The 15,820-nt window shown below is 52.7% G+C and overlaps 2 protein-coding genes across 10 annotated transcripts in view; one reads left to right on the top strand and one right to left on the bottom strand.

The window, feature by feature from the left end:
* HAUS7 (HAUS augmin like complex subunit 7) overlaps window positions 1-15,820 on the bottom strand; it is a 69,348-nt gene that overhangs the window by 15,203 nt on the left and 38,325 nt on the right. The window lies entirely within an intron of this gene.
* APEX2 (apurinic/apyrimidinic endodeoxyribonuclease 2) overlaps window positions 1-15,820 on the top strand; it is a 112,620-nt gene that overhangs the window by 94,813 nt on the left and 1,987 nt on the right. For all 4 annotated transcript variants that reach the window (XM_075578401.1, XM_075578405.1, XM_075578404.1 and 1 more), the window contains exons 7-12: window positions 3,410-3,556; window positions 4,625-4,713; window positions 12,371-12,454; window positions 12,980-13,095; window positions 14,558-14,670; window positions 15,575-15,732. In XM_075578401.1, coding sequence (XP_075434516.1) covers window positions 3,410-3,556; window positions 4,625-4,713; window positions 12,371-12,454; window positions 12,980-13,095; window positions 14,558-14,670; window positions 15,575-15,732 — 707 coding nt within the window. The remainder of the gene's footprint in view (window positions 1-3,409; window positions 3,557-4,624; window positions 4,714-12,370; window positions 12,455-12,979; window positions 13,096-14,557; window positions 14,671-15,574; window positions 15,733-15,820) is intronic.

Here is a 15,820-nt window from a genome sequence, read left to right as displayed (position 1 = left end):
TGAGGGTCCGGCAAACGGAATGGTGAGGGACCGGGGAACGGAATGGTGAGGGACCGGGGAACGGAATGGTGAGGGTCCGGGGAACGGAATGGTGAGGGACCGGGGAACGGAACGGTGAGGGTCAGGGGAACGGAATGGTGAGGGACCAGGGAACGGAATGGTGAGGGACCGGGGAACGGAATGGTGAGGGTCCGGGGAACGGAATGGTGAGGGTCAGGGGAACGGAATGGTGAGGGACCAGGGAACGGAATGGTGAGGGACCGGGGAACGGAATGGTGAGGGCCCGGGGAACGGAATGGTGAGGGTCCGGGGAACGGAATGGTGAGGGACCGGGGAACGGAATGGTGAGGGTCCGGGCAACGGAATGGTGAGGGTCCGGGGAACGTAATGGTGAGGGTCCGGGGAACGGAATGGTGAGGGCCCGGGGAACGGAATGGTGAGGGTCCATTGGAACGTAATGGTGAGGGTCCGGCGAACGGAATGGTGAGGGTCCGGGGAACGGAATGGTGAGGGTCAGGGGAACGGAATGGTGAGGGACCGGGGAACGGAATGGTGAGGGCCCGGGGAACGGAATGGTGAGGGTCCGGGGAACGGAATGGTGAGGGCCCGGGGAACGGAATGGTGAGGGTCCATTGGAACGTAATGGTGAGGGTCCGGCGAACGGAATGGTGAGGGACCGGGGAACGGAATGGTGAGGGTCCGGGGAACGGAATGGTGAGGGTCCAGGGAACGGAATGGGGAGGGTCCGGGGAACGGAATGGTGAGAGCCCGGGGAACGTAATGGTGAGGGTCCGGGGAACGTAATGGTGAGGGTCCGGCGAACGGAATGGTGAGGGACCAGGGAACGGAATGGTGAGGGACCGGGGAACGGAATGGTGAGGGTCCGGGGAACGGAATGGTGAGGGTCGGGAATGGAATGGTGAGGGTCCGGGGAACGGAATGGTGAGGGTCCGGGGAAGGGAATGGTGAGGGTCCGGCGAACGGAATGGTGAGGGCCCGGGAAACGGAATGGTGAGGGTCCGGGGAAAGGAATGGTGAGGGTTCGGGGAATGGAATGGTGAGGGTCCTGGGAACGGAATGGTGAGGGCCCGGGGAACGGAATGGTGAGGGTCCGGGGAACGGAATGGTGAGGGTCAGGGGAACGGAATGGTGAGGGACCGGGGAACGGAATGGTGAGGGACCGGGGAACGGAATGGTGAGGGTCCGGGGAACGGGATGGTGAGGGTCCGGGGAACGGAATGGTGAGGGCCCGGGGAACGGAATGGTAAGGGACCGGGGAACGGAATGGTGAGGGACCGGGGAACGGAATGGTGAGGGCCCGGGGAACGGAATGGTGAGGGCCCGGGGAACGGAATGGTGAGGGACCGGGGAACGGAATGGTGAGGGTCAGGGGAACGGAATGGTGAGGGACCGGGGAACGGAATGGTGAGGGTCCGGGGAACGGAATAGTGAGGGTCCGGGGAACGGAATGGTGAGGGTCCGGGGAACGGAATGGTGAGGGTCCGGGGAACGGAATGGTGAGGGCCCGGGGAACGGAATGGTGAGGGACCGGGGAACGGAATGGTGAGTGCCCGGGGAACGGAATGGTGAGGGACCGGGGAACTGAATGGTGAGGGCCCGGGGAACGGAATGGTGAGGGTCCGGGGAACGGAATGGTGAGGGACTGGGGAACGGAATGGTGAGGGACCGGGGAACGGAATGGTGAGGGTCCGGGGAACGGAATGGTGAGGGACCGGGGAAAGGAATGGTGAGGGTCCGGGGAACGGAATGGTGAGGGTCCGGGGAACGGAATGGTGAGGGTCAGGGGAACGGAATGGTGAGGGTCGGGAACGGAATGGTGAGGGTCCGGGGAACGGAATGGTGAGGGTCCGGGGAACGGAATGGTGAGGGCCCGGGGAACGGAATGGTGAGGGCCCGGGGAACGGAATGGTGGGGGACCGGGGAACGGAATGGTGAGGGTCCGGGGAACGGAATGGTGAGGGACCGGGGAACGGAATGGTGAGGGTCCGGGCAACGGAATGGTGAGGGTCCGGGGAACGGAATGGTGAGGGCCCGGGGAACGGAATGGTGAGGGCCCGGGGAACGGAATGGTGAGGGACCGGGGAACGGAATGGTGAGGGACCGGGGAACGGAATGGTGAGGGACCGGGGAACGGAATGGTGAGGGTCCGGGGAACGGAATGGTGAGGGACCGGGGAAAGGAATGGTGAGGGTCCAGGGAATGGAATGGGACATCTGGTTGCGGCTGTTTCGTCGTGACCAAATGGCCACTGACGCTTCACCGCAGACCCTCCGCCGCAAAGATCGTCTGCTGGAATCTCCACCGCCGGTTGCTTCTAAGGTAAGTTTTATTACTGTTTAGGGTAGGGGGTTAATTTAAGAAGTTTTAGAGGTTAGGGTAGGGGATGGTAGCGTTAGGGCTTAAGGTAGGGGGTTTAGGCACAAGGACCATCATCTGGCCTTATCCACACACCCATAACTCGCTGGCCTTATCCCAACCCACACATCCATAACTGAAGGCAGGACTATCATCACCTGGGATTAATAATCTAACAGGAGGAGATGTCCAGGATCTGAGCCAGTTAGGGGTCACCTTGAGCCAGTGGTGGGCAGAACTTTCCAGCCCGGAGAGGACAGGCAGACCCGGAACTTGCTCAGTGCAATGGTTATAAACACTAGTGTTATAGAGCGCTCAGTAACTCAGGCTTAGTGCCACCACATTTCCAATAGCATTTTAACCCATCGCTACATGGAAATATTCACCGGTCATTTTCCAGACATTACTAGTAAGTTTCCGACACGCATAAATGAGAGGTCTAAATGATCCAGGAACGTGGGATCCTTAAAATATCAGTTGTCCCCCTGAGGAAGTAGCAGGCGCTACGGAAGCTGTAGGGAGGGGGTCTTCTCCAGGATTGAGGACGTCTTGTGAAGCCTCTGAAATTAACCGGAAACAGATGCCTGGACTGCGCACGGGAAGGACTCCAGTTGGAGCGCAGATGCGTGGAACACAAAGCGGGAAGGGGGTCTGATGCACAGTGTCTGAGGCAGCGACCACACTGCAGCCACGGAACTGCACGCGGTCAGCATCCATCATCCGACTTAAGTTTGGCGACATCCCCAGTATAGCTAAGCGCTTTCTTCACACCTATGTTTGTGAGTGCCACTCCATATGCCCATTTGACTGCTTTATCTTTATCTATGGAGGCTGCGCTTTTCCCGATTTCTTTTTAGCCCACGAACGTGCCGTTTTGGCACTCTTCATTTAACCCCTGGTGGTTTGAGAGTCTGTTCTTCCAGGAGTTTCCTGCTGCAAAGCTTTCCTGAGAAACATGACAGCGCGAGATGCTAAAATCCTTGGGACATGATCTTGCTTGCCCTGGGACTAACCCGTCCTTCTCCATCCCCAGTTGGGAGCCATGACAGCCCTACTCCTGCTGGCCGCGGCAGCCTGCCTTCTGCAGGCCAGTTTTGCCTTCAAAATCGCCTCCTTCAACATCCAGAATTTTGGCATTTCTAAGGTCACTGACCCTGATATTCTAGGCATCCTGATCCAGGTAAGCGTCCTGGCTCATGCTCAGGTTGAGGTCCCTCGTTTGGAAGGACTTGTTGATGATAACTATTATGATTTCCAAGTTCTGCGTGTGTCCATTCCACTCTCACTGGTGCATTAGTAAATTTGACTGAAGGTAGGATGACCAGATGTTCCGGTTTAGCCGGGACCATCCCGGTTTTTAGGGTTCTGTCCCGACTTTTTGGGGTGCCGTCCCGGTTTTTCAATCTCGTTTTGCCACGCATGCGCGGTCGGCAATTTGCCGACTGCAACAGCGCGATCGGCGATTGCCAATCACTCATGCACATGCGTGACAGGCAAGCTCCGATAGCGCATGCGCACGAGCAGCCGGCAATTACCGGTTGCTCATGTGCAGTCAACAGGCATTCTTCGCGCATGCGTGACATTTGTCCCGTTTTTTGCCAGGACAAATATTGTCACCCTACTAAAGGTGAATCGAAATTTGTTAAGGGAAGTTTTCCTCTGCAGGCAAGATGACCTCTTCTCTTGAACACACGCTACAGCCGGGACAATGGCCGGGAGCCTTGAATCCACGATGCGGGGCATCACATTCCATCTGGCGGTGACGGGCATTCAAGTCAATGGCAGTCACCACAAGATCGGGCGCGATGTCCCGCATCGCGGATTCATGTTCCCCGGCCAGTATCTATAACAGGGGTGGGGCAACCCCTGTCCTCATGGGCCACCAACAGGTCAGGTTTTTAGGATATCCCTGCTACAGCTTGAAGACTGAGCCATCTGTGCTGAAGCAGGGATATCCATAAAACCTGACCTGCTGGTGGCCCTTGAGGACTGGAGTTACCCCACCTCTGATCTATAACCATGCAGTGAAACTCTCTCTGTGTGTTTATGCTTGCCTTATTTATAGTTGAAAAATTTATCCTATTTTGACTTTATCCCTGAACATGTTTCCCGTTAGCTTTATAACACAGCAGTGGACAATTTAGAAATCAGCTGTACGTCGAGCTCAAATGTCCCTGAAAACAGCCCCGGCGTGCTGGCCAGTATGTTGTGGCTCTTCTGTTTGTCTCGCCTTCTTTTCTTACTGCAGATTTTACGGCGATACGACCTTGTCTCAATCCAGGAGGTGAGGAGTTCCAATGACACCGCGATCACCCGCCTTGTCCAGGAGCTGAATGCGTGCGTAGCTTTATTTAATATGCATTGGGTCGAATACTGTATATATAAAAGTGATCATAGGGCTGGTAAGTAGAGCAGTGATTCCCAACAGGAGTTTCATGGGGGGGGGTCTCAAAGGGGTTCGTAAAAAATATATACGGGTCCCAGGCAGTAAAGGGGGTTCCTGAGACCGGGTGGGGGCTGCGCACGTAGTAGGACCCCAAACTGCACCTTACTGTGTGGGGGATAGCTGTCACTTACAGCAGGAGCTTCCAAAGTCACTGCCCACAATGCTTTGCATCAGTAGCAGCAAGGCATTGTGGGGCGTGACTTTGGAAGCTCCCGCAGTGTGTGACAGCGATACCCTCCCATGCTGCCTGCACACTGAGGGGCAGTTTGGGGCATTATTAAGCATGTTCCCCCCCACGGACTCAGGACACTATATACTGCCTGGGATTGGTCACACAGTTTGGGGTAATATTAAGTGCGTGTCCCCCCCCCACGGACTCAGGACACTATATACTGCCTCGTATCAGTCACACAGTTTGGGGGATTATTAATCCTTCAGCGATACTTTGTCTCTTTAAAGGACTTCATACCTCGAGAGTCACATTTGCTATTTCTACTGATTATATACCACTGGCCTCATGCCCTGTGCCTCTGCTTATGGGTAATATTGAGTGCATCTACGCGTCACGGATCCAGCGCTTGAGCGCGTATACCACTAAAACTCTTTTTCATTTACAAATACACACAAACACTACCTCCAAAAAAACAACTACACGACCCCCCCTCCCCAATACACACACTACCCCCCCCCCACCCCACAATATACACATTATATATACATATATACACTTACATTAGACCTCTCACCCTCACTAAACTGGCGGAGGGGGCGCTGGTCGGGCCTCTTGTTGCTGCCGAGCCCGTCTTCCCAGCTGCTTGCCGGCCTCTGCGACGTCGGCTCACGCCGGAAGTTGCGACACGCACTTCGGGCTCGGCAGCATCAAGATGCCCAACCAGCGCCGGCAGGGCCCCCCCCCCCCCGCAGCCCCGCCAGGATAGTGAGGGAGAGAGGCGGCAGGAGGAGGGCGCAACCTGCAGAGAGCCACAACTAGGAGCGGAAAGAGCTGCGTGTCCCGGAGCCGCAGGTTCCCGACTCCTGGTCTAGGCTATTGAAATGCTTCACTTGAGAGGTTAGGTTTCCCTTAAAGGTGGGGAGAGAAGGTGCTGGGTGTATACAGAGTGTGAGGGAGTGCCACAGGTAAGGGGCAGTGAGGGAGAGAAGGTGCTCGGTGTATACTGAGTGTGAGGGAGTGCCACAGGTAAGGGGCAGTGAGGGAGAGAAGGTGCTTGCTGTATACTGAGTGTGAGGGTGTGCCACAGGTAAGGGACAGTGAGGGAGAGAAGGTGCTCGGTGTATACTGAGTGTGAGGGAGTGCCACAGGTAAGGGACAGTGAGGGAGAGAAGGTGCTGGGTGTATACTGAGTGTGAGGGAGTGCCACAGGTAAGGGACAGTGAGGGAGAGAAGGTGCTCGGTGTATACGGAGTGTGAGGGAGTTCCACAGGTAAGGGGCAGTGAGGGAGAGAAGGTGCTTGCTGTATACGGAGTGTGAGGGAGTGCCACAGGTAAGGGGCAGTGAGGGAGAGAAGGTGCTCGGTGTATACTGAGTGTGAGGGAGTGCCACAGGTAAGGGGCAGTGAGGGAGAGAAGGTGCTTGCTGTATACGGAGTGTGAGGGAGTGCCACAGGTAAGGGACCGTGAGGGAGAGAAGGTGCTTGCTGTATACGGAGTGTGAGGGAGTGCCACAGGTAAGGGGCAGTGAGTGAGAGAAGCTGCTTGCTGTATACTGAGTGTGAGCGAGTTCCACAGGTAAAGGGCAGTGAGGGAGAGAAGGTGCTGGGCGTATAGTGAGTGTGAGCGAGTGCCACAGGTAAGGGAGAGTGAGTGAGAGAAGGTGCTTGCTGTATACTGAGTGTGAGGGAGTGCCACAGGTAAGGGACAGTGAGGGAGAGAGGGTGCTGGGTGTATACAGAGTGTGAGGGAGTGCCACAGGTAAGGGGCAGTGAGGGAGAGAAGGTGCTCGGTGTATACTGAGTGTGAGGGAGTGCCACAGGTAAGGGACAGTGAGGGAGAGAAGGTGCTGGGTGTATACGGAGTGTGAGGGAGTGCCACAGGTAAGGGGCAGTGAGGGAGAGAAGGTGCTCGGTGTATACTGAGTGTGAGGGAGTGCCACAGGTAAGGGGCAGTGAGGGAGAGAAGGTGCTTGCTGTATACGGAGTGTGAGGGAGTGCCACAGGTAAGGGGCAGTGAGGGAGAGAAGGTGCTTGCTGTATACGGAGTGTGAGGGAGTGCCACAGGTAAGGGACAGTGAGGGAGAGAAGGTGCTTGCTGTATACGGAGTGTGAGGGAGTGCCACAGGTAAGGGGCAGTGAGTGAGAGAAGCTGCTTGCTGTATACTGAGTGTGAGCGAGTTCCACAGGTAAAGGGCAGTGAGGGAGAGAAGGTGCTGGGCGTATAGTGAGTGTGAGCGAGTGCCACAGGTAAGGGAGAGTGAGTGAGAGAAGGTGCTTGCTGTATACTGAGTGTGAGGGAGTGCCACAGGTAAGGGACAGTGAGGGAGAGAGGGTGCTGGGTGTATACAGAGTGTGAGGGAGTGCCACAGGTAAGGGGCAGTGAGGGAGAGAAGGTGCTCGGTGTATACTGAGTGTGAGGGAGTGCCACAGGTAAGGGACAGTGAGGGAGAGAAGGTGCTGGGTGTATACGGAGTGTGAGGGAGTGCCACAGGTAAGGGGCAGTGAGGGAGAGAAGGTGCTCGGTGTATACTGAGTGTGAGGGAGTGCCACAGGTAAGGGGCAGTGAGGGAGAGAAGGTGCTTGCTGTATACGGAGTGTGAGGGAGTGCCACAGGTAAGGGACAGTGAGGGAGAGAAGGTGCTTGCTGTATACGGAGTGTGAGGGAGTGCCACAGGTAAGGGGCAGTGAGTGAGAGAAGGTGCTTGCTGTATACTGAGTGTGAGCGAGTTCCACAGGTAAAGGGCAGTGAGGGAGTGAAGGTGCTGGGCGTATAGTGAGTGTGAGCGAGTGCCACAGGTAAGTGAGAGTGAGTGAGAGAAGGTGCTTGCTGTATACTGAGTGTGAGGGAGTGCCACAGGTAAGGGGCAGTGAGGGGAGAGAAGGTGCTTGCTGTATACTGAGTGTGAGGGAGTGCCACAGGTAAGGGACAGTGAGGGGAGAGAAGGTGCTTGCTGTATACAGAGTGTGAGGGAGTGCCACAGGTAAGGGGCAGTGAGGGGAGAGAAGGTGCTTGCTGTATACAGAGTGTGAGGGAGTGCCACAGGTAAGGGGCAGTGAGGGAGAGAAGGTGCTTGCTGTATACTGAGTGTGAGGGAGTGCCACAGGTAAGGGGCAGTGAGGGAGAGAAGGTGCTTGCTGTATACAGAGTGTGAGGGAGTGCCACAGGTAAGGGGCAGTGAGGGGAGAGAAGGTGCTTGCTGTATACTGAGTGTGAGGGAGTGCCACAGGTAAGGGACAGTGAGGGGAGAGAAGGTGCTTGCTGTATACAGAGTGTGAGGCAGTGCCACAGGTAAGGGGCAGTGAGGGGAGAGAAGGTGCTTGCTGTATACAGAGTGTGAGGGAGTGCCACAGGTAAGGGGCAGTGAGGGAGAGAAGGTGCTTGCTGTATACTGAGTGTGAGGGAGTGCCACAGGTAAGGGGCAGTGAGGGAGAGAAGGTGCTTGCTGTATACGGAGTGTGATGGAGTTCCACAGGTAAGGGGCAGTGAGGGAGAGAAGGTGCTTGCTGTATACTGAGTGTGAGGGAGTGCCACAGGTAAGGGGCAGTGAGGGGAGAGAAGGTGCTTGCTGTATACAGAGTGTGAGGGAGTGCCACAGGTAAGGGACAGTGAGGGAGAGAAGGTGCTTGCTGTATACGGAGTGTGAGGGAGTTCCACAGGTAAGGGAGAGTGAGGGGAAAGGTTTAAGGCAAAAGAGCCGTAGAGGTGAAACGGATCGAGAGGAGAAAGTTATTGGTATGTAGCCCCCATTTGTGGACTACTAGTATGCCCAGGACATACTTGAAAACGAGAGGTAACTCTCAATGTATTACTTCCTGGTAAAATATTTTATAAATAAATAAATAAATAAGGGGTTATCATTCTTAATGGGGTAACTGTGGGCTCACTCCGCTCACTCCCCTCCCATCATGTGATGAAGAATGACTTGCAGAAAGGATAGCCTCTCCCCAGTAGGTCTCGTGACCAGTGATGTCATCATAAGGAGATGGGAGGGTATATATAGCTCCCCAGAATGTTCTAGAACCAGGTTCCCTGAGAGTGGCAGTTGGAGAGGGCCTCGCTGTAAGTCATGTAAGTATGTGGAAGTGTATAGGTAGATGTATCAATGAGGTCTTCTCACCTTTATTGTTTTCAGTTAGGGAACGTGCCCCTGTGATTAGCGCCTATAGTAAAGGCCCAAGATTGTACTCATTCGGGAAGAGGAGTGAGCGTGTGCTCAGCAGGAGTTCTCGGGGTAGTAGCTGCGGAACATAAATCGGATCGGCCGCACTGGCAGGTCCTTAGTAAACTCCCGATCCAATATGCATGGACAAGGTGGACGGTGCACAGGGTGACGAGATACTGATCCCTAGGAAGCAGAGCGCACGCCCGCCCCATGGGACCACGTAAGATGGGGAGTTATTGGTGCTATACGGGAGATTGCCAGTCTAACCAATACTAAGGGACAGAAGTATAAGTACCTCCCTAGTTAAGGAGTCGGAGCTACAAAGGGAAGAAGTGCCGAGTAACCATATGATTTGCCACCGGTTCATGTCTGAAGGGAAGCACATGTTGTATGTAGAGAATTAAACAAAGCTCGCCTGTATACTGTAAAAGCTCGAGGCTCCCGTATTGTTCTATCTGTATATTCATGCTCCGACTGCATCCCGCATCCTGAAAAGGTATGAGAGACTGAGCAGTGCCGAGTATACTGCCCATCTGATGTAAACTTCTTTAGAGCCGGGCAAGGAGGGTTGCAGGTAGAGCGCAGGAGACGAGCAGGGGCACAGCGAGCGATCAAAATTGATATGTAGGGTGGAGCAGATGAGGGGAGAGCCTCGAAGGGAAGGAGGAGAACTTTGTAGCCGATCCGAAACTTGACGGGAAGCCAGGGGAGGGATTTAGAGGAGGAGATGCGCAGAGGCTGTTTTGGGAGAAAGTTAAATTATTCAAGCGGCAGAATTTTCTATAGGTTGCAATGGAGAAAGTTGTGAGGCCGGGAGGCCTGTTATCCGTATGTTACAATAATCCAGACGGGAGAGGATACGGGCAGGCATCTTAACAGGGGAAAGGACAGATCTTGGCAATATTACGGAGGAAAAGCGACAAGTTTTAGCCATGCCGTGAATATGAACGGAGAAGGGAAAGGGAGGAGCCAAATGTCACACCTGGGCATCGCGCTTTGGCGACCGGATAGGTGTTAGAACCGTTTACAGTGATCAAAAAACAGGATTAGGCCAGATTAAGGTGGAAATATGAGGAGCTCAGTTTTAGACATATTAAGTTTGAGGCTGCGGAGCGCCATCTACAGGGATATGACCAGGAGGCAATCCGAGACTTGGGACTGGATTGCAGGAGTGAGGGTCGGGGTGGGTAGATATATCCGCGTATCATCGGCATAGAGGCGACACAGAAGGTCTAAAGAGTGGGTGAGGTCACCAAGTGATATAGAAGAGAAAAGGAGAGGTCCCAGGACAGAGGGTTAGGAACGTCACTGTCATCGAAATGCTCAGTGTTATCGCAAAATATTTTAATTAGGAACATTCTGGCGAGGAGGGAAGAGTCCAAAGAAGGTTTCCAAAATGTAAAACGACAAGAACACAATGCTGAACCCGACATAATAATAATAATAATAATAATAATAATGTGGCTGCCCTACTGAATTAAATAAATGCCAATCGCATTAGTTATGTAAATAATCAGAATGCCAAACTAATTATTAATTTAGGGACAGCATTGCTCCCCCGTGTGAGTGGCCTGTGCGTTCAATCTGAATATTGATCAAAACATCACAAGGCGCAACATTTTAATTTAAAAAATAAGTATTAATTTCTAAATGAATGTAAATTAAAACAGAACTATTTATCAGGCTATTGATGTAGTTGGTTAAAGACGTAACATGAATGACGATCTTAATTCTGTCACAATTATCTGGATCTCTATGATAACCTGAGCAGTACTGATGAGGAAAATGTCATCATATTAATCTAAATATAGATTTAAACACCGAGCACTAACTGAACCTGAATATTCCCAGCGACACTGCAGGTGCCATCAACATGTATTTAACATTAAGACCCATGTTTAATGAGCAGTCACCTGTCACAATACTCCCTCCGGTGATGGATTACTCCCTCCGGTGATGGAAGGCTCCCTCCAGTGATGGAAGACTCCCTCCGGTGATGGAAGACTCCCTCCGGTGATGGAATACTCCCTCCGGTGATGGCAGACTCCCTCCAGTGATGGAAGTCTCCCTCCGGCGATGGAAGTCTCCCTCCGGCGATGGAATGCTCCCTCCGGTGACGGAAGACTCCCTCCGGTGACGGAAGACTCCCTCCGGTGACGGAAGACTCCCTCCGGTGACGGAAGCCTCCCTCCGGTGATGGAATGCTCCCTCCGGTGATGGAAGACTCCCTCCGGTGATGGAAGACTCCCTCCGGTGATGGAAGTCTCCCTCCGGTGATGGAAGACTCCCTCCGGTGATGGAAGACTCCCTCCGGTGATGGAAGTCTCCCTCCGGTGATGGAAGGCTCCCTCCGGTGATGGAAGACTCCCTCCGGTGATGGGAGGCTCCCTCCGGTGATGGAAGGCTCCCTCCGGTGATGGGAGGCTCCCTCCGGTGATGGGAGGCTCCCTCCGGTGATGGAAGGCTCCATCCGGTGATGGAAGGCTCCCTCCGGTGATGGAAGGCTCCCTCCGGTGATGGAAGGCTCCCTCCGGTGATGGAATGCTCCCTCCGGTGATGGAAGGCTCCCTCCGGTGATGGAAGGCTCCCTCCGGTGATGGAATGCTCCCTCCGGTGATGGAAGGCTCCCTCCGGTGATGGAAGACTCCCTCCGGTGATGGCAGACTACATCCGGTGATGGAATACTCCCTCCGGTGATGGAATACTCCCTCCGGCGATGGAATGCTCCCTCCGGCGACGGAAGACTCCCTCCGGTGACGGAAGACTCCTTCCGGTGATGGAAGGCTCCCTCCGGTGATGGAATGCTCCCTCCGGTGATGGAAGGCTCCCTCCGGTGATGGAAGGCTCCCTCCGGTGATGGAAGGCTCCCTCCGATGATGGAAGGCTCCCTCCGGTGATGGAATGCTCCCTCCGGTGATGGAAGACTCCCTCCGGTGATGGAAGACTCCCTCCGGTGATGGAAGACTCCATCCGGTGATGGAATACTCCCTCCGGTGATGGAATACTCCCTCCGGTGATGAAAGACTTCCTCCGGTGATGGAAGATACCTGTCGACCCTAAATCTATGTCTTCCTTTTGCTATGTTTCATGCTACTATGCGTATATAAGTTTCAGTTGGGGTTCTAACGCATACATTGGGTGGATGTGTCCATCATAATTGGTCAAATTGTCTCACGTCTACTTACTGTCCCACTACTCTTTGTCCAATTTGCAGAGCCACCGGGTTACACTACAATGTGCTCATCTCTGATCATCTGGGGCGCAGCTCTTACCGGGAGAAGTATGCCTATATATACAGGTGGGTGTGGGGCCCGGCTGCCACCTATTCATTGTGAGTGGCTGCCTCTTCACGCCATCTCCAATATGTCTTTCCAACTGTGGCATGGATGTGGTCTTTATCTGAAATATATTCTTCTTTCAGTACACTACAGTAGCCATGGACAATGGAGAGTAGAGGGTCTTCTCATACGTTTGCCACCTGTCTTCAGATCCCATGGACAGGTTACAGCCGGTCCAGCTGTTTCACTGAAGTTAGGACATTTAAAAACATGAGCTGGCTCAGGCCTTGCTTTGAGTGGGGAGCCGCCGAGGTGGTCAGATAACAACACCAGACAGACAGATTTAAAAAAAAAAAAATGAAATAGGTAGATTTGCTTACCTGTCCTGGCAGAGCGTTTTTGGACAATACTGATGATGGGTTGGCTCCAAGGGTTTAGTTGGCCAGGCTGGCCCATCCCAGTAGAAAAGCTTGGAGCAGATGGAGAGGGTGTGATGACCTCGGTTCATTGTCCACTCTTCTTACACCCATGTCTTACCTCTGCAGGGAGGATATCCTAAAGCCAACACAGTGGTACCACTACGATGACGGCTGTGAAAACTGCGGGACGGACACATTCATACGGGAGCCCTTTGTGGCCCGGTTCGCTTCTCTCACTACTGGTATACTGGCGAATATAGGCGCAGATACAGGCTTTCCTTACATGCTCCAATATCATCGTCATCATCATCATCATCTAGCTGGAGCCCCCTCCACGAAGAGCCTACAATCTAATATACAGGGAGATGAAGTGACTCTGGTAACCTATTCTGGAACCGGAGGATCTATTTCTAGTGACCACTACCTTAACCCATTCAGAGCCAGAGAGATCTGCAATGGATTAAATCACATGAATTATCCAGATATGTCATTGTCACGAAATGTGTAACGCAGATTCCCCGGCATTGCAGATGAAGACAAACTGAAGGATCAGGTCTACCCTATACTGCCATCACTAGCCCCCCACACATGCTCAGCAACTATAGAAAAAATAAAGAGAAAAAGGAACCCCAATTAAGTAGCACTCTCTCACCTAATTGGACGATTTATGTAAGAAATAAAACATCATTTATTATGAACATACGATAAAATACAGGGCTTTAAAATAAACAACGAAACAACGCATTTTTGATCCAGTTGGAGTATTGGAAGCCCTGCTGGCAAACAATGCTTATTACAGTGTATTAGTTATGAACCATTGTCCTTAGTGATAGCTGTATAAAGATAATCTGCCAAGGGAAAAGGGTGAAATCATTCTAAAAAGCCAAGATAAAAATGCCAGCAGCTGCCTGGAGTAACACATGGTGCACAGTTCAGAGAACCTATTAATTAAGTGCATCCCACACATGCGCGACAGAGAGGCCTCTGGGATGCCATCATGGCGGTGCTGTACCTGTACACACCACAAGGTGGAGCACCAACACAATAGTAGCAGGCTATTGGCTTGTTACTCTCCCTCTGCTTGATCTTATTGCAGCACTAACCAGATCATTCAGAGTTGTGTCAGTGTAATGTGATTTTATTGTGCTGCTGAAGTGCTGCAAACAAGTGTGACTCGTTAAAAACTGCAAATGAAATCCACGTACCTTTATAATTATGCTGCGCTTACTAACTTTCAGAATTTGGAAGGTATATACAGTAGTTCATCAAGAAATCAACACAAGAACCATTCCGGGATTCCACAGCTGCCATTGTTCACACTCACTTTTCAAAGTCTCCTTGCACTATAATTCTTACATGGATTGTATGAGTTCCATAGTGTTTGCCCACCTGTGGGCACTCGCCTCTCACTCGCCTTCCCCTCCCCCGTAAAGCAATGAGTACATATATGTTAAAACAAACTGAGACTATAGAAGGTCCTTGCCTCAAGCACTGGAGTGGCCAACTCCAGTCCTCAAGGGTCACCAACAGGTCAAGTGTTAAGGATATCCCTGCTTCAGCACAGGTGGCTCAATCAGTGGCTCAGTGTTGAAGCAGGGATATCCTTAACACCTGACGTTCCGGTGGCCCTTGAGGACTGCAGCTGGCCACCCCATGTCTACATGGTCAGTGAGCTGGTTTCTCCTTGTCTTGCTTGCTCCTCAGAGCTGAAGGATTTCACCCTGGCTTCCATCCACACCAGCCCAGATTACGCCGTGCGGGAGGTGGATGCCCTTTATGACGTGTGGGAAGATGCAAAGCAGCGTGCGCTCACTGAGGTTTGTAGATTTATTGTCATCATCTTTTATTTATAAGGCTCCAACATTCTCCGCATGGCGACACCGCGGGGGGGATCAGTGACAGTGACGCACGCACCGTATAACATGGAATATAATGGCGTCGCACCCCGTCCTGATACAATAAAGATCACCCTCCCTGCTTGGGCGAGCTTACTGTATAAAAGCAAGGTATTTCCCCATTCAGGGGTGCCAGGACAGGAAGGAGCGAGCAGGGGGGCTGTTGCAGGGGGGCTGTAGCAGGGATTGTGTTGAAATGTCTTTAAAAAATGTTCCACCGTTGACGTCATCTGCAGAGACATCAATCTCCTTCATGCTACACCCGCCCCCGGCCTCTTTAGTTGCATGCAGTGGTCTGTAAGCTAACCTCTGCCTGTTTCGCCATAGTTAGGAGGAATGTGATCTCCCTTGGTGCCCAGGGTGGTTGTATTTAGGCTTCCATGTTTAACCCTCCCCACGGAGTCCTTTTTACTGTATATTTGCAGTTGCCAAAAGCAACTAGTTTCTGAAGGAACTACCCCCAAGACATACAGTAGACCCTACTATGTGAGGCAGGTCTTGCTGGGTTGGGTCCGTGCCAACAGGGAGCCTTGGTGTGTCATAGATGGGCTTTCTGTTGGGTATTTGGATGTTGTCCGAGGCGATTAGCTGTAATTATTACCCTAGTGGTAGAGGTGCTAGTCTGTGAAGTGGGAGAACCAGGTTGGAGACACTTGGTGCTTGGCACATTTACAAGTTTGCGAACTGTAAGAGATATTGGAATAAGAGAGCTCTTAAAAGCGTGTGTACCTACATAACACAGGGAATACCCGAACCCTGCAAGCCACCCTATACACTCTCAGGCCCTTCTCTTGGCGGCATGGTTAGGAGGATCTCCCCTCTGCAGGATATCCTGATTTTGGGAGATTACAATGCGGACTGCAATTATGTGAAAGACAAACACTGGCCAAGTATTCGTCTCCGGCACGCGGGCGGCCTCCAGTGGCTCATTGGAGATGAGATAGACACCACCGTGAGCACCAACACTCACTGTGCCTACGACCGGTAAGGTATATATGAGCCTGTAAGGTATATATGAGGAACATATACGGTATCCCTAGGATGATTTATCCTCCTCCAAACAAGGTTCCCC

Source organism: Ascaphus truei, chromosome 21 (genome assembly GCF_040206685.1).
Source record: "Ascaphus truei isolate aAscTru1 chromosome 21, aAscTru1.hap1, whole genome shotgun sequence".
Classification (NCBI taxonomy): domain Eukaryota; kingdom Metazoa; phylum Chordata; class Amphibia; order Anura; family Ascaphidae; genus Ascaphus; species Ascaphus truei.
The sequence above is the reverse complement of the archived record's forward strand: the minus strand, read 5'-3'. Positions and strand labels throughout refer to the sequence as shown.